The sequence below is a fragment of the Euprymna scolopes genome, chromosome 23 (assembly GCF_053919585.1).
Source record: "Euprymna scolopes isolate OS-2025 chromosome 23, ASM5391958v1, whole genome shotgun sequence".
Lineage (NCBI taxonomy): Eukaryota > Metazoa > Mollusca > Cephalopoda > Sepiida > Sepiolidae > Euprymna > Euprymna scolopes.
The window spans coordinates 10140151-10163513 of record NC_136504.1 but is presented as its reverse complement, the minus strand read 5'-3'; the positions used below and the strand labels follow the sequence as shown (position 1 = coordinate 10163513).

The 23363-nt window shown below is 33.8% G+C and overlaps 1 protein-coding gene across 2 annotated transcripts in view; it reads right to left on the bottom strand.

The window, feature by feature from the left end:
- The window catches only part of LOC145245741 (tetratricopeptide repeat protein 37-like), a 155618-nt gene that overhangs the window by 43066 nt on the left and 89189 nt on the right, over positions 1 to 23363 (bottom strand). For both annotated transcript variants that reach the window (XM_080107339.1, XM_080107338.1), the window contains exons 24-33: positions 20819 to 20917; positions 17889 to 18130; positions 17010 to 17071; positions 16068 to 16124; positions 13029 to 13097; positions 10466 to 10540; positions 9045 to 9186; positions 3709 to 3802; positions 2797 to 2877; positions 1179 to 1306 (exon numbers count right to left, since the gene is read on the bottom strand). In XM_080107339.1, the coding sequence (XP_079963465.1) occupies positions 1179 to 1306; positions 2797 to 2877; positions 3709 to 3802; positions 9045 to 9186; positions 10466 to 10540; positions 13029 to 13097; positions 16068 to 16124; positions 17010 to 17071; positions 17889 to 18130; positions 20819 to 20917 (1049 nt within the window). The remainder of the gene's footprint in view (positions 1 to 1178; positions 1307 to 2796; positions 2878 to 3708; positions 3803 to 9044; positions 9187 to 10465; positions 10541 to 13028; positions 13098 to 16067; positions 16125 to 17009; positions 17072 to 17888; positions 18131 to 20818; positions 20918 to 23363) is intronic.

Sequence of the window (23363 nt, the reverse complement as noted above, 5' to 3'; positions counted from 1 at the left end):
GTATGTTATCGTGAGAGAAAAAAAATATTGTATTCCAAAAATCATGTAAATTGATCAAGTCATTTCATTTCATTTTTTATAAAGAAAATCATTTTTAAATAATTAATAGGAATTCGTAGGCATTACAATGCAACTTTGAATTATGTTGAGTTATCTCTCGTTTTTCAAAACTGCTTTCAAAATGGCGTCAAAAGACGGTTGCTCCTCAGTTAGCCATAAATTTTGATTTTCTTATTTAAAAACAAACCGAACCTGTAGGAGTCTCCCTTCACAAGTGAAAAATTTACTTTCACCATGACTAATGTTTGAGCAAAATTAAAAAAAAAAATCCAAGGCATGGTTATTGAGAAAAGTGGGAACAAACGAACAGATGAACGGGAGTGAATTACTGGGTCCAATACCTCCTTTGTTGGGGGACCAAATAAGCTACTTGATTAATTTATATGATTTTTTTTCATTAAGATATTTTCTTTCCATCACAGGTATGTACCTCATACAGATTTTTCTTTATTTTTATTTTTTTCATTTTGGGGAAATTCTGGATAAGCACCAAACGAATTAATGATGACTGAAACTATATTCCACAACTGCCAAAAAACAAAGCGAAGATGTAAGTCCTGTGCAGTTCTAGGAGGTCAACCCTCCCAAGCTTTGCCTTCTTCTTTTCAAAAAGGGTTAGTTTATTGCTAATTGGCTGAGATACCCCTACTGGGGATTGCCAGTGGAGCTGTCCAGACATTTTTTGTAGGGTAAAATATTCTTCCACTAGGATGCCGGCTCTTAAATCCCACTTTCCGACCCTTGTGACGTATCATCCCATCACGGAGGGGAAAATAAATATAGATAGCTTTGCTCTGATTATATCATTGGCATGGTACGATATGACGATGAGTTAACGAAAACATTAATTAAGTTATCCCCATGAAGTAAATAACGGGTTCCGTTCAAAATTCTGTCCAAATTTCCGAGTTCGACAAGATACATGTGAAGAAGGTCGGAGGTTATATCGACCGAAACATTGCGAAAATCACATTCAAGATGAAAACAGTAGTCCGATGAATCCAAACAATATGAATACTAATCCTCATTTCAAAAATTCAGAAACGTATTAATTAAGTTCACTAATTCATTAAATTGTTCATTTATTTTTTACTACAGATCTGACTTATCAAACTTACCTTGGTAAGATTCTTTGAATTGTCCATTTTTGAAGAGCGTCAGTGCCAGGCCACAGATATCTTCAAAATTTTCCAATGGTTTTATGAGGTCATATTGCTTTATGGCACCCTCACAATCACCCATGGAACTGGTTAAAACAAAAGAAACATGAATATCACAAAGTGAGATAAATTGTTATATGCTTGCACAGGTATCTTTATATCATACTAGCTGTCTGTGTCGCGGCATTGCCCATACATTTTATATAAACATACATAGTTTTTTTTTTTTACTGTCAGTTTTGGTTCAAAGAAAATATGGAAGAAAGTGATAAAAATAGACTTAAAAGGGATGGATAAAATATAAAATTAAGATCTGGCCAGAGATAGGTTAACTCGGAAGTTAATTTCCAAAAGCTGGGCAACACATGCCAATATATAAAATGGGCGTTAAAATGAAGATGGTGATAATTTCACCGATTGAACCCTATGTCTTCAACCTTCACTGGCCAGGTATCACTTGCATACATCATCATGCTACATACACATGCCTGATGCTGTGGTCAATAGTAGTAACACTCTGCTGGTTAGTAATGGCAGAAGTTTCCAGAACTTACTCCTTCCACTTCTAACTCTTGCAATCATACTAGCACCTGCTCCATTCTATACTCCAATGGTATCACCATGTAAAACAAACAACTTTTTGGCAACCTCAAAGAGCTCAACTATCCAGATATACTTTCTCCATATCATTTTTGTTGAATAAATACTGAGTGTTTTATATTCACTACCAAGACAGAAACCCTAGAAAAAGACTTTGTCTGTAATAGAACGGGGACAAAAATGGATGCTAACATTCAATGCTGTCAAGACTAAGCTTCTTTCCTTTAATAATTACAAGAAACCTTCTCAACCACTGATAGCCATGGCTAATGAGACATTACCTGAAAGTACTTTCTTCAAACTCTTTGGCTTAATGTGTACAAGGAACATGAGTTGGAACATATACATCGAGGGCATTGCTGTGGCTGATGCGAGGAAGGTGGGCTCTCTCTATCGTGCTAGAAAGTTACTTACACCTAAAAGTATCCTGTCTCTACAAAACCATGATTCACTCACGTAGGGCTGGTGCGTCTGCTATTAATCTCTCACTCCTGGACAGGGTTCAAAAAAGAGCCGCCAACCTAATAGGTCCCAGACTGTGAGCTAGGCTTCAACTGCTGTTCCATCGATGACATTTTGCTGTTTTACAAGTATTTTAATGGTAGATGCTTCAACGAACTACAAGCCCTTGTACTCCCTCAACGTAAATACCCCCGACAAACTCACCAAGCAGCAAAATCCCACTTCTACACAGTAGAGATCCCCAGATGTAGGAAAGCCTTCTATTCAAATAGTTTCTTTCCCAGAACTGCTAGACTTTTGGAATTCCTTTCCGGGTTCCTGTTTCCCCAACTGTACTGACATACAGAAGTTCAAGTGTAATATAAACAGAAATTTTGCTGCTCAACTCCCTACATAGTATCCTTGCAATTTATGTTCCAGATAATAACCCATACATCAAAGTGACACTGTGCCTTGTTTGGGGTGAAAATGCAATTTAAAAAAAAAAAAATGAAAAACAAAAGAAAAGTCTTACCATTTCACCCGTGCAAGATTTCCTCGAGCTTTCATTAAATTTTCAGAATCGGGATCTTCAATTTGCAATACGTAAATGGCTCTAAGAAAGATAAAAGAAAATTGGCATTATATTTAGAAGGTAAATAGTGGAAGAAAAAAAAAGGAAGAAAAAGTTTGACAGAGAAGAAGAAAATAAAGAAGTTGAAAGAATATGAAAATGAAATAGAAAAGCTAGACAAATAATGATGAAGCCTAAAATTGTTCACGATTGGCAAAAAACAGAGCCACCACCCATTCACAAATGACAAAATGAAAAATTAGAAAACATAGCCGAGAAATAAAGTCAGTAGTCAATTTAGACACATAAAGTAATGTTGTTTTAGTTTCTATTTACAAAATTATTGGATGTGAATTATTGGATGTGAATAGCTTGTAAAATTTTCAAGTTTTTAATTAAATGAGTATTTGGTAAAAAAATTTTAAAACCAATTTAAATGACTTTCTTTTCATCAATCGACTGGTAATATGGAAATTTTTTTTATTATAACTGAAAATAAAAATCAGCAAGGGAAATAACTCATATTTTGGGTATTTTTCCCCAGATTTAAAATTTCTATTTTGGAAGACAAATGCCAACCACTTTGTAATGCCTACTTTAACAGAATACAAATATATATGTAAATTTGTTTATATTAATAAAAATATATCTTGCTTTTCTTTTATTGAGCACTTTTATCAACCTGTAGGAAGTGATAACTACTGATACTTGGGAGATTTGAACAGTCACAAAGTTACCATTTATCCTCAAGGCTACCGGTAATTAACACAAAAATTGAGTGAAATTAAATGGCTATAAATGCTAAGTTAGCAGGCATACATAGTAAACAGTTAGAGAGTATTCAATGACCAGAAATGTTTCATGTACACTCACTTTTCAAAAGCTTGATTTGCTAAAGAAAGCAAACCTTGACGTTCCAACAAGATTCCATACATGTTGTAAGCAATAGCACTGCTGTGAATACGCTCTGGAAATAAAAAAAAATAAAGGAGAATTAAATAAAATGTTCGCAGAGTTTTTATCAAAACACATTGACATATCCTAAATATTAACTAGTACTTGTTTAGTTTAATCAAGATATTAAAAAATGAATGTTAATGAGATTGTGTTGCCTGTGGTGCAGTGGATAGAGGCGTTGAATCTCTATGGTTCCAGGTGAGCATTGTCTGAAGATAGCAGTTTCAATCCTGCCCAAAGCAGGCCAGAGGATTAGTTAGCCAAACATGGTGAGACAACAACAACTATGGAAGGCAGTAATTACTGAAGATACAGTTGAAGATTCAGCATTCCTACCCTATCACGGTTAACAACCTGACGAAGGCCAGAGGAATAGTTGGCCAAACAAACGTCATTAAACAGCAACTATAAAAGATGAGGATAAAAGTCCGCAAATAAATAAAATATTTTACATGTAGTATGTTCTTACTTGCATTAGGCGATCAGATGATTTCTACGTGATGCTATATTTCAGGATGACTTCCCTCGTCAGGTGTGTGTTCAACTTTCAAATGTTCATGGTGGGTTCTATTGTCAGAGATAAAATTGGAAATTTATCGGTTTTAGATAAATTAATTTCAATTTCTACGAACCTGCTCCATCTACACCGTCTATCCGTCACACCTTTGCATTGTTCTGCTTTCTATAAACTTAAATTTCATCTTACATGAAATATTGAACTTCAAGTAAAACCAATGGTATCTATTTGTCATGCTGCAATAATGAACATGTTCAAAAATTTCAAAAAACGATAGGTAGAAAATTATTAATTAATGAAAATAGTTTTGAAGAAAATTATTGAATACTGATTTAACAGTTGGCTAGCTGCTGCATTCCGACTGACAGTACATGAGCCCTAAACTCTTTGGTAGCATAGAGCGGCTGCTCTATCATCAGTTGGTTGTAGTGCTATGTCATGCATGGAAAGGGACCCTGCATTCATCTCCGAGGCCATATTCCTGTGGGCAAGGAGTCGGCTGATGGTCTACTTGTGTTGCATAATGGTGACAATGCACATCCACTTTGCCTAATATCCTTCACTCTAAACTATAAAAATGACAGTTCAATCCAAAATAATGATCAAACGAGACACACAGTCAAGCAACACTTTCCCTCCTCCCTTGAGGCTCACATATACAAATATCCATGAGCGTAGAACTTTGACGAGGGAGAATTATTTCTCCTAGCAAACTCCTCGGACGTCTTGGCATTAAGTGAAACTAACTTGTACTCCTCCATCCCTTCTAACTACTTTAACATGTTTGGTTATCTTCCACTTTGTTGTAAGGACTCAGACAGACACATGCACGGACTTGAAGTCTATATTCACAACACCTTCACCATTACTACGGAATCTAAACTAGAATCAGGTGACCAGGCCTTCATGTGCTTTAGACTAATTTTACAACATAGCATAACTATATTTTCTTTATCACTCTCCTTCGATCCAAGACTATACTCTAATCAATCATGTCTCTGACAGTATAGATGTAGCACTCTCCATTGACACTAGCACCCAAATACATGTATTTGGTGACTTTAATGTCAATTACAGTAGTTGGCTTCTCTAACTACACAGCTAGTAGCTCATCCATAACTTTTCTATATCCCATCCCTTGATACAGACAGTAACGTTCCCGACCCGTCTCCCAGATCATCAGGATCAGCAAGCCTTACTTCTGGACCTATTTCTGACTACTTCCTGAGGGTTGTGTAACAAATGCCCATTGCCCTCTCGGGAACACTGATCATGCTGTGATAATGATAGATATGACCCTAAATTCTTGATCCCAAGTTGAAGAACCACTGCTCAAAATGACAAGGTACTACAATAAGGCTGACTGGGAGGCCATCGGAGATTTCATCAGAGATGCTTCATGGGGAAATATATTTTCTCTCCCTGCTGAACAAAGTGCAAATGAGACCACTGAATGGTTGAAATCGGCAATTGAAGCACATGTTCCTACACATAATTTCTATAGTAAACTCCACTCTCCCCAATGGTTTACTTGTACAGCTGGCATTGCTCAAAGACAGTATCCACACCGCAGATTTATCCAACATAAATCCAGTACAAATAAGCAAAAACGTATATAGAAGCTAGAAGTAATTGTAAGAAGGAAATAGCCACAGCTAAGGGAGAATTTACTGAAGCACAGAAATTTGAAACTCATGACTTCTAGAAAATCTATAACAGTGTAGCCAATAATGGACAACCAACAACTCCCCACTATCTAATAATCTTGAAGTTGTTTGCACGGCAACCAAGAAGGCTAATCTGCTTGTCCGTCGGGTTGCCTCCAACTGTACTTTAGACCCAGAAATCCACTCCCTCCCAGATTTTCCTCTACAGACAGAAACCACACAATATTATCTGAAAATCACCCCTTCTCAAGTACATAATATCATAAAAAAACCCTTCTCAAGTACATGATATCATAAAAAAACCTTGACACTTCAAAAGCATGTGCACCCAATCTCATCCCGGCTGTACTATTAAAAAATGCTCCGCTAAGGTTGCTCCAATTCTCTCCAAACTTTTCAACAAATGTCTTAATGAATCTTGCTTTCCTGACTGCTGGAAAACTGCTTCTGTGGTACTAGTTTGCAAACATGCTGGTGATAGAATTTTTTTTTTTTTTTTATTACATTTTCACCCCAAACAAGGGCAATTGCCACTTTGGTGTAGGGGGCTACTATCAGGGGCAACAACTACTGGGGTACTATGTAGGGATTTGGGCAGCAAGGTATCGGTTGACGTTACACTTGAACTTCTGCACGTCAGTACTGTTGGGGAAGCAGGGACCTGGAATGGAATTCCAGAGTCTAGCGGTTCTGGGGAAGAAACTATTGGAGTAAAAAGATCTTTTACATCTAGGGATCTCTACAGTGTGGGGGTGGGATTTAGCAGCCTGTCGGGTTTGTCGAGGGTGCTCACGTCGTGGGGGCACAAGTGATTGCAGTTCGTCAGAGCATTCGCCACTAAAATACTTGTAGAAAAGGCAGAGGGATGCAACATTTTGCCAATGGGACAGAGGCTGAAGCTTAGATGCCAGTTCAGGGCCTATCAGGTTTGCAACTCTCTTTTGAATCTTGTCAAGGAGCGAGAGACTAGTAGCAGATGCACCAGCCCAGATGTGGCAGCAATACTCCATACATGGGCGAATGGTGGCCTTATAGAGGTACAGGATACTTTCGGGTGTTAGTAGTTTTCTAGCACGGTAGAGAGAGCCCACCTTTCTTGCAGCGGCCCTGGCAATGCCTTCAATGTAATTGTTCCAACTCATGTTTCCTGTGAACGTTAGGCCAAGGAGTTTGAAAGATGGACTCTCAGATAAAGAGTCGTTGGCCATTGCTATGGGTGGTAGAGAGGGTTTCTTGTAATTATTGAATGAAACTAGTTTAGTCTTGGCAGCATTGAACGCGACCAACCACTTTTGTCCCCATTCCACTACAGATTGGAGGTCTTCCTCTAGTGTTTCTGCCATTTCTTTAGAAATGTGTTCATTCGTCTTCCTGTCGTGCCTGCCATAGAGTGTAGTGTCATCAGCATATATACCCATCTCAGAGGCAATGTTGTCGGGGAGGTCATTTATGAATATCAGGAACAATAGAGGTCCAAGGATAGAACCCTGGGGCACCTCCGCATTTATATCATATTGTTTAGATGTACGACCGTCGAGGACAACCTGGATTTTTCTCTTATCTAAGAAGGATTTAATTATGTTAAGTATTCTACCAGTGATACCGTATGATCTGATTTTACTGAGGAGACCCTCATGCCATACCCTGTCAAAAGCCTTAGATATATCTAGAGCTACCGCTCTGCCCTCCCCAGCTTTGTCCAGTGAATGGTATATACGTTCAGAGATCACAGTTAGGATGTCTGCTGTGGAATTGACCCATTAAATTATCAACCCCATTAACCTCCTCTCTTTTCACCAAAATATTTGCATCCATAATTAATCAAGCTCTAGTCAACTACCTCACAGCTGCTAAACTTCTAACCGACTAACAGTATAGGTTTAGACAAGCCCATTCTACTGCAGATATTCTAATTGTAATCTCTGAATGTACATACAATGCACTGGATAAAGCAGGGGAGGCTAGGGCAGTAGCCCTAGATATATCTAAAGCTTTTGCACAGCAATCAAGAAGACAGGGGATGACATGATGGTCTTCTCATGAAAATCAGATCCTGTGGTATTACTGGATGAATAGACATAATTAAATCCTTCTTAAGAGAAGAATCCAAGTTGTCCTCGATGATCATAAATCTAAACGATATGATATAAATATAGGTATGCCACAGGGGGTCGATCCTTAGACATTGATTATTCCTGATATTCATAAATGACCTCCCTGATAAAATAGTCTCTGAGATGGGTATATTTGCTGACAACACCACATTCTATAAGACACAAAGGGAAAACGAATGAACACATATCCAAAGCAATGGCAGAAACCCTAGGTCTGTGGTGGAATAAGGACAAAAATGGATGGTAACATTCAATGTTGCCAAGACTTTCCTTTAATAATTACGAGAAACCTTCTCAATCACCAATAGTCATGTAGTCATGACTAAAGATACATTACCTGAAAGTACTTCTTTCAAACTCCTCGGCTTAACATTCACAGGGAACATGAGTTGGAACAGACACATTGAGTGGATTGCCAATGCTGCTACAAAGAAGGTGGGCTCTCTCTACCATGGTAGAAAGTACTTATGCCTAAGAGTATGAATGGAGCATTATTGCCATATCTGGGCTGGTGCATCTGCTACTAATCTTTCTCTCCTAGACAGGGTTCAAAAGAGTCGCAAACTTAATAGGTCCCACATTGATGAAATGTTCCATCCGTCTGCCTCTTTTACAAATATTTTAATGGTAGATGCTCCTACAAACTACAAGCCATAGTACCACCTAAATATAAATGCCTCTGAAAAACCTGACAAGCAGCAAAATATCACCCCTACATAGTAACAATCCTTAAATGTAAGAAAGGCTTCTGCTCTAGTAGGTTCTTCCCTAATACTTCTAGACTTTGGAATTCTCTTTTGGGTTCCTGTTTCCCTGACTGAACTGACATGCTGAAGTTCAAGGTTAGTGTAAAGTGGCTTTCATCCCTAGGGTATGAAAATGTTTTAGAAGAAAGTTTCTCCGATACAGTCAGTCATCATTAACTGGAGTGCATTCACCTCCTCCTTCACGTACCTGTATATTTTGCAAGCGCATCTGATGCAGCTGGAACTGCAGAAAGCTGTTCAATACTGTATCGATATAATTCGGTGTTGACTTTGTTTGGATCCAGAAGAGTAGAGCAAACCCAGTGACCATAACCAATGCAAGATTCGGACTTTTTAAAGAAAAAGAAGAAAAAAGAAAAACATTATTCTTATCAAAAAATTGAATGTATACTCATGATAAAATTTAATCTTTTATAAATAATTTGTGTCATTCGTTTTAAAAAAAAAAGTATTTAAAAAACAAAACTAATGTTAGTTTAATCATTAAAAACATGAAATTTAATCAAATATTTTTATTCAATGAAATTACGGAACACATTTATTCATATTTAAAGTCAACAATTATAATTTGATATTTTTAGATCTGAAATTCAAATATTTTAAAATATTCTTACATGTACTGGTGGTTAGGTGGATCAAGATATATATATACTAGCAGAGCAACCCGATTTTGTCCAGAATTGAATGAGGATCAACAAATGTCCTACCCTTCTCACACTTTGTCATCAAAATCAGTGAAATCACCCATCTTTTTAAACAAATCAATTGATTGTCTGCTCTTGTTAGGAACACGCCCCCACCCCCGCAGTGTACCGGAAGAAAGCTTCACATGCCTTCCTGCAATGATTATATGATTATGCCCACAATACATTTTAGTTTACATTGCACCATAGAGAATCAATTGTTGATTTTATAAAATTATCAGTAAACAATGGCTTCATTAAAAGTTTAAAATGCAAAAGTCAAGTATCATGACTCGATTGTGCTCTGAACAAAAACATTCATTTCGAACGCATCAAGGTCTTATCAAAGAACCAACTGTTTATTTTATGAAATTATTTTTACATAATCACTTTAATTAAAGTTAAACATACAAGAGTCACGTATTATAGTTCAATTGTGCTCTAAAAAGAAACATTCATTTCAAACACGCCTCTATTTTATAAAAGAATCTGTAGCTGATTTTATAGGCTAAGCCTTTTTGCTTGTGTGATGATAAAACTTCTCAAATGAACTTGTGATGTTAGGTTGTATAAAAGTGTTAACTTTGATCAAAATTGGACGTCTTTCTTTAATCGCATATTTTCGATTATCAATAGCATTCCGATACAAAACCTACATCAGAACACTTCCAGGCACATTAAGTCTCTTCTTGTGAAATTTTTAAAAATTCGGCACAGCCATTTCCAAGTCTATAGGGAACAAACTAACATGCACACAGACAAAATTCCTTTAATATAATGGTAGAGACATATATATATATATATTATACATACACACAAGCTGATATGATTTCAACTGAACTGCATTTGTTTCTATTATTTCCAAATAAATGAATAGCCAACACAAAATAGAAAACAAAAGCAAAATAAAAAGAAATAGACTCACATGGTTGCTTAATTCTGTCGTATGACGAAACAAATCCATGGCATCTTCGTGGCCAACAGATTCAGCAATGAAGGCCTACAATAATTTAAACAATCTCTTCAATGAAATGAACAAATTTTTTTAATAAATAAAATATTTTCATTACTAATAAATGTAATGCTACCTTAATGAGAATTATCTCCCTTGAATAATAACTCTTCAGTTTATAACTAACCAGGAAAAAAAAAATGTGACCCACTGAGTTTGGATTACATTGCTGGAATCAGGAAAAAGACGGCCAATAATAAACCAACACCCTTCTCAAAAGAAAAGTTAATATCTGAGAAGACCAAACTAAGCCATATTTAATTCAGATAAAATGATTGGGTTCCATGCAAACCAGATCTTAAGATCAGAATGTGCTAAGAATATTCCCATTAATATAAAAAATAAATAAATAAAAAAAAAAATAAAAAAAACTTTATTTACTTGTGTCCCATAGCAAAAAAAAAAAAAGTGACATGCGGTCTATTTAACATACAGGAAAGTCCTCCACCCCCACCCCACATCCGAGAGGTATTTTGGAAGAATACAAAAACAGCCATGACCAGACTTGTAGACATCTCAATAGGGAAGCCTCAAATAGCAGGTCATAATCTTTCAAAGAAGATGTAATGCCTAAGAGGAGACTCTCCTGGGATAAAATAGAATCATATTTTATTTCAAAGAAATGAATAATATTTTCTAAATTTTAGATATTATTTATCCAGGGCAACACTGATTTAAAAAAATATACCAATTTTGTGGTTCTTTGTTTTTAGTTTTTTTTTACTTTTAGCAGGATATACAAGCACACATACACACAGACAAAACTACCCTTTAAATAACAGATGATAAATCTGCTAAGTGCTCCCTCGGAACTGGGAAGAAAATGTGTGTATAGCATAGCCGTTACATTCAAACAGTGTTTGTTACAGATCAAACCTCTATCAAACCCCCACAATGCAAAAAGGAGCAAATAAACAAAAATAATTTTTTTATTTTAGCAAAAGGCGTTTATTAACATTACTTTGCAAACAATTCTTCTGTTTTTTTTCTAACTGTTCATTTTGTCTGCTATGAGATTAACAAAACCCCGCCATTTCGACAGCAGCTTAAAAGTCTCTCACTATCACTGCGGAGCCACCTGTCCATCTCACCTGGCAACCGTTTTTCTTTCTACTCCACTACATGACGGCTGTAGTCAGCCATTTCTTGTTTTCGACTTAACACATTCATCTTTTTTGACACACATTTTGCTTCTCTCGACCACTAATTTGCATATATGCTTTTTTTTCAGCTACTGCTGCTAATATCTTTGCAAGCCAGCTATCTTAAAGCTCCTGCAGATATTTTCCTACGCACTCATACATGCTCTGTTCCACAGGTAGAAAACATACAGCTTGATAAAGATACTGACATCAAAGACCTAGAAGAGTTGAAACAATACAAATACCTTGTCACTGAAGAGAATAATTGAATTTAACATGCGAAAATGAGAGAAAAATTTGAGAAAGAATATATACACCATATAAGAAAAATTTGCAAACCACAACTTACAAACAAAAAAAAAGTAACTGGTATGAACCAACTTTCTATGTTAGTCATAACACACAGCTTTCGCATTACTAACTGGCCATAAAAACACATTAACAGGCTAGACACTAAAACAAGAAAAATGTTCATGTTGTACCAAAGCTACAGATGTCTAGATGTGCATCAGGTATGGGTCTCTCAGAAATTGAGACGTGAAATGGTTGTGATATGTATATTTTTAATTACAATGTTATCTACCCAATTGTCATGTCACAATTAGTTAAATATTTCTGGAATATTACATAAAACATGTATTTACATGCTTCAACAAAAAAATGATTCCACCATGTTTATTTTGCCACGTGTGACATAAACACACGATAAATAACCCATAGTTTGAATTGGCCTATGTATGGCCCCATCACGTTGACACACTGGTTTACCGCAGATCACCAAAGTCAAACAACATTGAGCTTGGCCAGTACCAGATGGGTGACCATTTGGGAAGGCTAAGCACTGTACATACCTTCTGGAAAGGTTGGGCGTGGGACCAGCACCCTCACTCCGGAAAAGAACTTCTTGCTACAAAAGCATCTACAAAGTTGTAGATGGCCTATGCCCTTATAGGGGCTCAAGGCTATGGATGGATGGATTTAATTAGCATAAATTTTTGATAGAATTCAAAAATTATCTCCCTTGCTAATAGGTGCACTCTTCAGTTATTATGTAAGCTGCAATTGCTAATTTCTCCAAAAACATTTATTTTTTAATAATTAATTTTCTACCTTTCCAGTTTTCATAATTTTTGGATATTTTCATTACTGCAACATGGCAATATATATATATATATATATATATATATATATATATACCATTCATTTCACTTATAATTCAATATTTATTGTGTTGTGACGTACAGTTCTTTGTTTCCATTTCATTTTCTACATTTTGTTCAATTCTATAATGCTCTAAATAATATACTTTTAAACAAAAAGGCTACAATATTTACCTGTCCAATCCAGCAACCCACATAACTGGGGTCAAGACTTTGAGCAACTTTAAAAGCTTCATGAGCCAACTGAAAGAGAATCATAAATACTTGATTAACGAGAGATATTCTTGAAATCAAAAAAAAAATTAAAAACTAGAATCCATTCAATCAGTATTTATTTATATACATATATATATATATATATATATATATATATATATATATATATTATTATTATTATTATTATTATTATTGAATACTTAATTTCTTAACTCTGATATTAATTTATACTAATATTTTTACAAGAAAGTAATTCCTTGAAAATGGATGACGTCATAAGGGATTATAGCACTTCATGTTTTTTTTTTGTTTTTTTTGTTTTTTTTACATGGGGATCACCACTTATCAAGGTCCAGAGGCCACTCAGGGATAAGGTTTATGTTGGAGCCGATAGAGTTTTAGGGAAAATAATTTTCAAAGAAGTAAAAAAGAAATAAAGAAAGGAATGAGAGAATGGAAATAAAGAAAGGATAAAACAAAAAAGAAGAAAGGGTAAGAAGGTGGAGGAAAGCAAAAAGCAAATAAAAGTGAATTTCTTTGGGGGGGGGGGGGGAATAGAAAGCGCCATCTCACTTCCATGCATTGGAGGCAGAAGGTAATGGTATGAGGAGCCCAGAGCAAGTGGAAGTAAAAAAGTGTGGACCCTTCATCCAAAACAGGGATTCATCAGAAACTGAAGCGAGGTAGTTGAATCGCTGAACGAGAGAATTGGGGAAAGAAAAGCTGGAGGATTGAATGAATTTTCTCCGACTCAACGTACCTGGATCTAACAATGGAATTTTATATATTTGTTGTTTTGTTTTATGGTATATTAAACCTTTTTCAAGTCATTTAATGCCAAATCCAGTAATTTGGGAAATAGATTTAATGCATCAGGTTCTTTACATTTCAAATATTAATTTATGGTGTTTGCTTTGATTGTTTTGTAGAAGAAAATTGTTGTTTTTGTCTTTGCGGAATATGATTGAGTTTTGGAAAGGCAAAAAGCAATTTATATTCATCGGACAACTGTTCTCATTGCAAAGCAGCAGCACATATGCTGGGAGATAACCAATTACTAAGTAGACCTAGCATAGAATTCAATACGATATGGGAACCGTTTATTATAAATAACAGATAATATATACAAGTAATAAGTAAAAATAAATAATATATATATAGATATACATTAATATATAGTAATAATTAGTAATAAATAGTGATATTTACAACTAGAAATGAAAATAGGTTTAAGGCTCCTAAAAACTTTGTACTAGAATTGACCGCAAGGACCCGTGGCGCAGTGGTTAGAGTACTGGGAAAAATCAATTGTAAAAGTTATATTCTCCTAAAGGTTGACGGTTCAATCCTCAGTGGAAGTGACCAAAAAGTACACTTGCGAATTACTTACTCTATCCAATCATGACTGACAAAACAAAGGCATGCTACCCCAGTGAAGAAAGTAAAGGGTTCTGCTCCAAATTCCCGTGTTTGACAGAAACATTTCCAAGTTCAACAATATACACCGGAAGAAGGTTGGAGGTTACATCGACCAAAACATTGTGAAAATGACATTCAAGATAAGAACAGTAGTCTGATGAATTCAAACAATATGAATAACCAATCTTCATCTCAAAAATTCAGAAACATCAAAAAAAAAAAAAACAAGATTAATGTTTAGTGCATTTTAGGTCAGGAAGCTGGTATCTTCAGACAGCCTGATCTGGTAGTACCAGAGAGAAATTTAATATAAACAATAGAATTATGAAAGTCAGAGTTTGGAGTCCAATTTTATGAAGACTGGTTGTCATGTTCTTGAGCCCTCTGTGCATAAGGACCATAAAATAAACTTAGAATAACTTTACAGCACAAATAAATTGTAACCAAGTCATGAAAACTCATTTAACTTTCTATAAGCCAAATTGCAACTTACAGATTGCAAAAAAAACGAAAAGACTTACGCAACTCTAAGGGGATTATTTGTACTTCTTTTTAAAAGACTGTTGTTAGTTATCAATGTAGTTGACAGCTCCTTTGCAGCCAAAACCCGATGAAATTCAAGTGAAACACAGGGGTCACCAACAGCTCTGGTTGATAATTTGCATCAACTGGCTTTTGTTCTGCACAATTTGGGGAGCCAGCCACAATGGCAGCCACCAAGCAATAAACAACCTTAGACAACTGCTACACTTTTTTTGGTAACTTACAAAAAAACGAAAAGAAGCTTATTTCATGACATCATCCATTTTCAAGTAAATATATATTTCTTACTTGATAAGTCATTTTTTTTTTATTTGTCTCCCCCCTCTCTTTTCCTCTACATTCTATCTTCCTTTATTTCTCTCCCTTTTAATTATTTGCATCTTTCAATTTCTACCACTATTTATTCAACCTCATCATTTAGAACATTCATGCACAAATAAAAAGTGTGCACAATGACAAGCAAGCATACAAACCACAACATCAATGTTTTAATAGTATACAGATTAGTTCTTGTAGGGAAAATTTTGGTGTGACTGCAGTCATGGAGGCGGACTGCTAAGGGTGGCATGTGCAAACTCAAAAAACGGGGCACGAAAAAGCGACAAATCATCAGGTTCGATCGCATACTTATTTGCATGAATGAGACAATATAAGGCCAGCAGTGAAGAGGTCGGGGATGAGTTGAGTCCAGTGGAGCTCTCGAAAACCGGACTGAACGTGTTAGAGTGGAGAATGTTGCCAAGAATCCAGTCCGGGTTTTTTTTTTTTTTCTTTTAGAGTTCTCTGCAAATTCAGTTTCCCAATTGGCATCAACAGAAATGACAGCTTTTTCTTTTGACACAAAATAACAAAGTGTAATAAGCCATGTAAATGAAGAGTTAGAAGTTGTGTACATCTATTTAGCATCTGAATGTTTGGCCCAATGTGACTTTAAACTTGGATAGGTTGTTCCACAAAGCAGAATCATAAACAGATTATTCCCCTTTTTTTTAGTTAAACAAAAATATATACATATATTAGATAAAATTACGTTACCTGTAAATTGTTACTCCTTAGGTAGAGTGCACCTAAATTAGTCCAAGCAACAGCATTCTACAAAATAACAATATTTTTGTAAATAGACAACATGAATTACAGCAGGATAGTAGTAGTAGTAGTAGCAATAATAATAAAATATAATCAGCATCTAAAACAAAAAATTTGTCAATAAGAAGTTACGTAATTATCAACTCTAAAAAGGAATCAGCAAGCCAATATTTAATTTCAGTTAAAACTATAAATGTTTATTTTAAACAAATAAAATAGGCATGAATTAAATTATCCTTGCATTTTTACAAACCGGCATCTGGATAAAAATGACTCCATACAAAAAACTCTAATAAAAAAAAAAAAGAGAGAAACTAGCAGTGCAAATTGGTAGAGTGTATCAACAATAGTGATGGGACAATTTCAAAAGTTTTCTCTTGTTTCGATCCGTTTTAGATTTATAAATTTTTAATTACAGACTTGTTGCTTTTTTTTTTAATTTTCAAATTACTGTAAAAACTCCATGCATACATTTTTGCAAATGTTAAATACAATTAGGTGTGTGCGTGTGTGGCGAGGGGGTATGTATATTACACGAGTAAATCTTTATAAATATATTCTCTCAAATATTTTCCTTGTAATTGATTGAAAATTGTGAAATGACTGAAGATTTATTTCTTTTTTAAAACAAAACCAATTTGCATTAGTTTGTCATTAGTTGACAAAATTCTATTTGGATTTTTTCATAATTAAAAAAAGTCAGATAGTAAACAAAATAAGTTGATTGAGGAATAGAAAATTTAACAAAACTTCTCTTCTGAACACTAATTTACCTGTATACAAGAACATTATTAACCAAGGCAGCGAAGGTTAATAGAAATATCAGGATCCAAAAGGAATTTTTTGAAAACGTTTTCAAGACAAGCTAAAAAAACAAGAAATATTTCTTACATTGTTTTCCATTTGGATGGATTTGATGAAACAATGCTGAGCTAATTTGGGGTTGAAACAATCTGAAACGAAAAAATTAACTCACATCAATAGGTTGCATTGCGTTTTTTTTATTTTTTTTTTTTTTATTAAAGATTTGTGCTATCAGATCAGGCTGTCTGAAGATATCGGCTTCCTGACCTAAAATGCATCAAATACTGATGTTGTTGATTTTTGTTTACTTTCCCTTTACAAACTTTCATCATGTTCTGCAAAGTCAAAAACAAAAACAACAACCAAGCAAAACATGTATAAATATTCGAAGATTAAAGAACTTGAAAAATAAAAAACCTTTACCAAAAATGACTGGATTCGATATAAAATGATTGGAAGAATTGATATGTTATAAAATAACCAATTTTCTTGAAGATTACAGTGCTTATAACATGATGAGGAGTCTAAAACTATTGAAATTATTTTTTTCATGCATATTTGCTTTAAAAACGTAACAGCCTCTTTAACAAATGTGTGATGTCTATTAAGGGAGATAATGTGTGCGACAAAAATTTATCTGATTGCAAGTGTTAGATCAGAATTTCTGTTAGTGAACGTGATGCCAAACAATAGAGTTGAGCAGAATGACAATTTTAGTTTTCGTATTTGTTGCAATATTTTTGGTATAATTGTGGGTCACAAAAAATTGGAAGGTTATATTTATCAAGGAAAGAAATGCCATCATTTGATTCATGTGTAATAAATGAATAAATGCTGCTTGTCTATAACAGCTATTGTCAGCCTCGACGGGATGAAAATTTATACTAAGATTGGAGGATAATTATTAATTCAATAGCAAAAGAAGAATTAAAAAACATAAATAATGAGTAAAAAATAAAAGCACACCTTCTGAACAAAGGACAGTCCCCAATGCATCCCAATGTTTACAGTTCTGTGGGTCAAGAGTTATGGCCTGCTTCAATGTATCCACGGATTTTTGGAGTCTGATTTTCACCTCAGAATGATCCATTTGGTCCTCATCATTGTAGCGATCAATCAGTTCACGTGATTGGTAAAGGAAGTTGACACCCAGATCATGCCAGAGAGAAGTGCATTCAGGGTAAATTTTCAATGCTCGTCCGTAACATCTGCCAGAAGCAATAGAAAATTAGGTGCTTGTGTAGATTAGTAATATTTTAAACCAACGCATTTTAGATGAAAAGATTATCAGGTACTTACATGGCATGTCAAAATTAGTATAAATTCCAAAAATTATTAAAACTGACTCAGTAGACAAAATAAAATAAGACAAACTGCCTTATCTCCCTTGAGTTAAATTAAGGGTCTTCATTTTTAAACACAAAATGGCAAAACATAATTGTGGATAAATATTATTTAATTGGAATTCATTATTGAGATGAGTATTATTTATTCATTTTTTTTTATTGCAGAATATTATCCTCATCTTTTTAGTTGTTGTTTCACAACGTTTCGGCCAACTATTCCCCTGGCTTTTGTCAGGTGGTATGGAAGATCAGATAATAAATAAACGTGGATTTATAAGACCAAAAAATCCAACCTTGATCGCTCTTCGGGGCCCGTGGCGTAGTTGATAGAGACGTTGAAACTCTACGGTTCCAGGTGAGAATTGTCTGAAGATAGCAGTTTCAATCCTACCCAAAGCCGGCCAGAGGCTTACTTGACCAAAACGAGGTAAGACGACAACAACTATGGATTGCAGTAATTGCTGAGAATGCAGTTAGGAGATTTGGAGTTCCTATCCCATCACAGTTACCACCTGATGAAGGCCAGAGGAATAGTTGGCCGAAACGTCGTGAATCAACAACTAAGAAAGATGAGGATAATAGTATGCAATAAATAAAAAATTGTAGATGACTTTTTTTGTTAAAAATATATCTAACACATCTATTGTATTATTTTTCATAATTTTGTCAACTTATACTAATTTCGACATGCCACATAAGTGTGTAATAATGTTTTCACCTGAAATACATTGGTTTACAACTTCGTTAATCAAGCATCAAACATTATAAATATTAATGCTACATCATATCAGAAAATTATTCTTTATAAAACATTTACAAAACAAAGAATTCTTCAAATAATACAAGTATATTCTTAAGATGAATCTGTGGAACCATCAACAAGATTACATAATCACATGTGGAATTTACAACTCACCAAATACTTGCATTCATGTTCAAGCGAAATACTTGCATATATGTCCAAGCAAAATACCTGCATACATGTTCACACAAAATGTGGTTTTTTTACCACAAAATCATAACATAAAGTATGAGTAAATATTAGAAAGAATAATAAAAATTTATATAAAATATAAACTAGGAATCTATATATATAAAAAGCAAAATGTGTGTGAACATTTCGTGTATGTCTTCAAAAGGCTTTTCTCGCACACGGTTCTGGGGTCGTTACGATCGCTTACAACTGTTTATATGGGTCCTAAATAATAATATGTACGATTTGGGAAAGCGCGTCACATCTAGATTTATTTATGTCGACTTTTACAAAATTATTGCTATTTTGGCTTCTCGCGTGTTGATGAGGCTTTTTCGTATAAAAAGCGAAACTAATTCTAAGTTAACAAATCCTCGGCATTGCGCCGGGAAGTGTCCAGAAGCAATCAGCTTTGATCAATGTTGTACATCAGACAATTGCTATTCAATCTGGACAATTTGGAGCTGGTTTCCCTCAAAAAAGCAGTCACATTTTGGTAAACAACTGCATGACTTCTATTTGACCTTCTTAATTAGGTCAAATGGAAGCAGCAGAGTTAATTTTTATTGCGCACACCTGTTTTTATAGTTAAATAAATAAATTAAAACCTGTGTATGTTGTATGTTGCGGTGGCCTAATGGCTAACGTCGCCCGTTTTTTTTTTTTTCACACATTAATTTCCAATTCAAGGGTACAGGTTCGATTCTCATACTCACCTACCAAAACATTTTTTTTTTATTATTTAACCCCCACCTCCCGGAGTTTTGATTTACCTCAAGGCACCCGGGCATCGCCGGGTATCCCCCCCTGCTAGTATTTGATAAATCACAAAAATAATACAAAGATTTAAAAGGATGTGTAAAAATAATGTAATTTTTATCAGAGATAGATATATATATATATATATATATATATATATATATATATATATATATAAATATATGTCAAAAAATGACATTTTTTGCACCAACCTAATATATGGATATATCTATACTTGTAGCAAATTGAATATTGGAATGTTCATATCTTTGGTTCTATGGGACGAAATTACATGAAAATTTGCAAGCTTTTTGAAGATTATAATATTATTCTATGGTTAAAATTTTATGACGACTTGTAAAAAAGAATCTATATTTTCAACCAATAAAATATGCGCAAATTTGCCTACATTTGTATATACAGTGTCCTGCAGGCCAGCTTCAGTTTTGCTGCTTCGGTTGTCTCCCCTGTGGCTTTGCCTGGCCACTAATATCCGTGTTTGTTTTTTTTTATTTGAATCTTTTTTTATTTTGCTTTTGAACATAACGTATAAACGAGTACACACATCCTTGATGATCACCAATATGAGAGACAACATGGCCAGAACAGAAGATGAAAGTTAAGGGCTGTAATGATCTAAGAGGCAGTATATAGTCTTACAGAATTGTAACCAATGATCTTGAAGCTTATCAGTATTTATTTTTCATATAAGCAGTAGTAAAAATACTACCATTTTGCTGCTCTATGACACAGCTTTTTAAGGATTCATATTTATATTAAATTCTATGTTCTTTGTTTGAAGTCAAAGAGCAACTCACCTGGAACCAAGTTCCAATAAAACACCTTTTGACACTTCTGTTTTTTCTTCAGGATCTTTGGTATTTGCTTGTAACAACTTGCAAGGAATCATAATCTCCCTGTAAAATATTTTCAAAACAAAAAAAAATAGATTGATATCCTCTGAAAATATTTTTATAAAATAAAATAATCTCTTTGCCAAATATTTAAAAAAAAGATTTATATATTCTGAAAATATTTTTGAAAATAAAATAATCTACTTGTGGAAGGGCTGTGCTGGAGGCCTATGGCAACGCAGTGTATGAAAATGGTCTATGTAGTAAAATAAATAACAATGACAATCTCTTTGCAAAATATATTTAAAAAATGATTAATATCCCTGAAAAATACTTTAATAAAATAATCAATATCCTCCAAAAATTTTTTAAAATAAAATAATAATCTTGTAGGATATTAAAAAAAAAGAAAAATATTAAAATATTTGCAGGAGATATTAATTATTAACAGAAAGAAAACAATTATTTTTTAAAGCATATAACAAAAAATAACCAAGAGTTGACGTCACAAAAATGATGAGTTTTGTTTGATATTTCAACTTTTATTTGCTTCATGTTTGACAGCAGATCAACTGATTTGGAGGTTATTTAATAAGTATTCATCCAAAATGCTTTACCCTAATAAGGTGTTGTCTGCTTAGTTGCATAACACAGGATGTGGCATGTTCAATTGGGGTTATTCAATCATTATCACCACTTCAATTGGGGTTGTTAGCAACCTGTACATGATCCCTCGAATGAGTACCAGATTTATTAAGGAAAACTATTGCCAGTAAATCAGACAACTTTAAATATCGTAACTTGCTGATCTATATCCTGGTGGTGTTTGTTGTTGTTGTTCATATGCGTAATTTCTCTGCTGAGACACATTTTAGATGGGGACGGCCACAACTACATCATTGGTTATAAGTAAATAAACAAAGAAAACCAGAGCAATGTTATTAAGTTCTTGGTTACACTTCTACACCATTGTAACAGACTGAACGGTTTGTTTTTCAGTAATGCGCTGAAAGCAAAGAAAAATATGCATCTTTCATAAGATTTCAGCCGCCAACAAAATTTATCATCCTATATCTTGAAATATGAGGATTCATCACACTTTCTTAACCAAACAATGTACATGCAAGACACATACGAAGCTGCTTCGCCCTAAAAATTAAGTCCTTTGCATCATTGCTTCTGTAAGACATTGAATTTTTTTACATAGTTAATAGTCGTAGTTGTCTCAATTTAATAAAAAGGATTGAATAGGTGCGATTTCTTCTAACAAAGGTTGGAACGTAGACATAATTTCCCCCCTTCACATATTGATGTTTGTTTTGTTTGTTTGCGCTTAACAACCTATCAACCATTCTAAGGTCATTTAAGGTCATTTAAGGTTATGCAGATTTTGTGAGAATTTTGCTATGTTATTGTGTGCACCAAATTTGGGAGTTTGTTTTATATTTTGGTGAATAAATTTATTTCTTTTAGGAAATCTATTATTTTGGATGGTTCTATTTTGTTGAAGAAATCTTTAAGGTTGGACTCATGATAATATGGAATAAAGTCAACACACTCTACTAATATATATGCTTAACAATGAGTTTCTCTTAGCATGTTGTGCATAACAGGGGTGCAGCACTTTCTATTAGGTACAAGTGTTTAAAAGAATGTAACCTAAGTGCAATCGATTAAGTATAATTTTTTTTTCGGTTAGATTTTAGTATGATTAGTTTAATATTTTGTAGTTTATTGTTTACACATTAGATTTTAGTATGATTAGTTTAATATTTTGTAGTTTATTGTTTACACATTAGATTTTAGTATGATTAGTTTAATATTTTGTAGTTTATTGTTTACACATTAGATTTTAGTATGATTAGTGTAATATTTTGTAGTTTATTGTTTACACATTAGATTTTAGTATGATTATTGTAATATTTTGTAGTTTATTGTTTACACATTAGATTTTAGTATGATTAGTGTAATATTTTGTAGTTTATTGTTTACACATTAGATTTTAGTATGATTAGTGTAATATTTTGTAGTTTATTGTTTACACATTAGATTTTAGTATGATTAGTTTAATATTTTGTAGTTTATTGTTTACACATTAGATTTTAGTATGATTAGTTTAATATTTTGTAGTTTATTGTTTACACATTAGATTTTAGTATGATTAGTTTAATATTTTGTAGTTTATTGTTTACACATTAGATTTTAGTATGATTATTGTAATATTTTGTAGTTTATTGTTTACACATTAGATTTTAGTATGATTAGTTTAATATTTTGTAGTTTATTGTTTACACATTAGATTTTAGTATGATTAGTTTAATATTTTGTAGTTTATTGTTTACACATTAGATTTTAGTATGATTATTGTAATATTTTGTAGTTTATTGTTTACACATTAGATTTTAGTATGATTATTGTAATATTTTGTAGTTTATTGTTTACACATTAGATTTTAGTATGATTAGTGTAATATTTTGTAGTTTATTGTTTACACATTAGATTTTAGTAT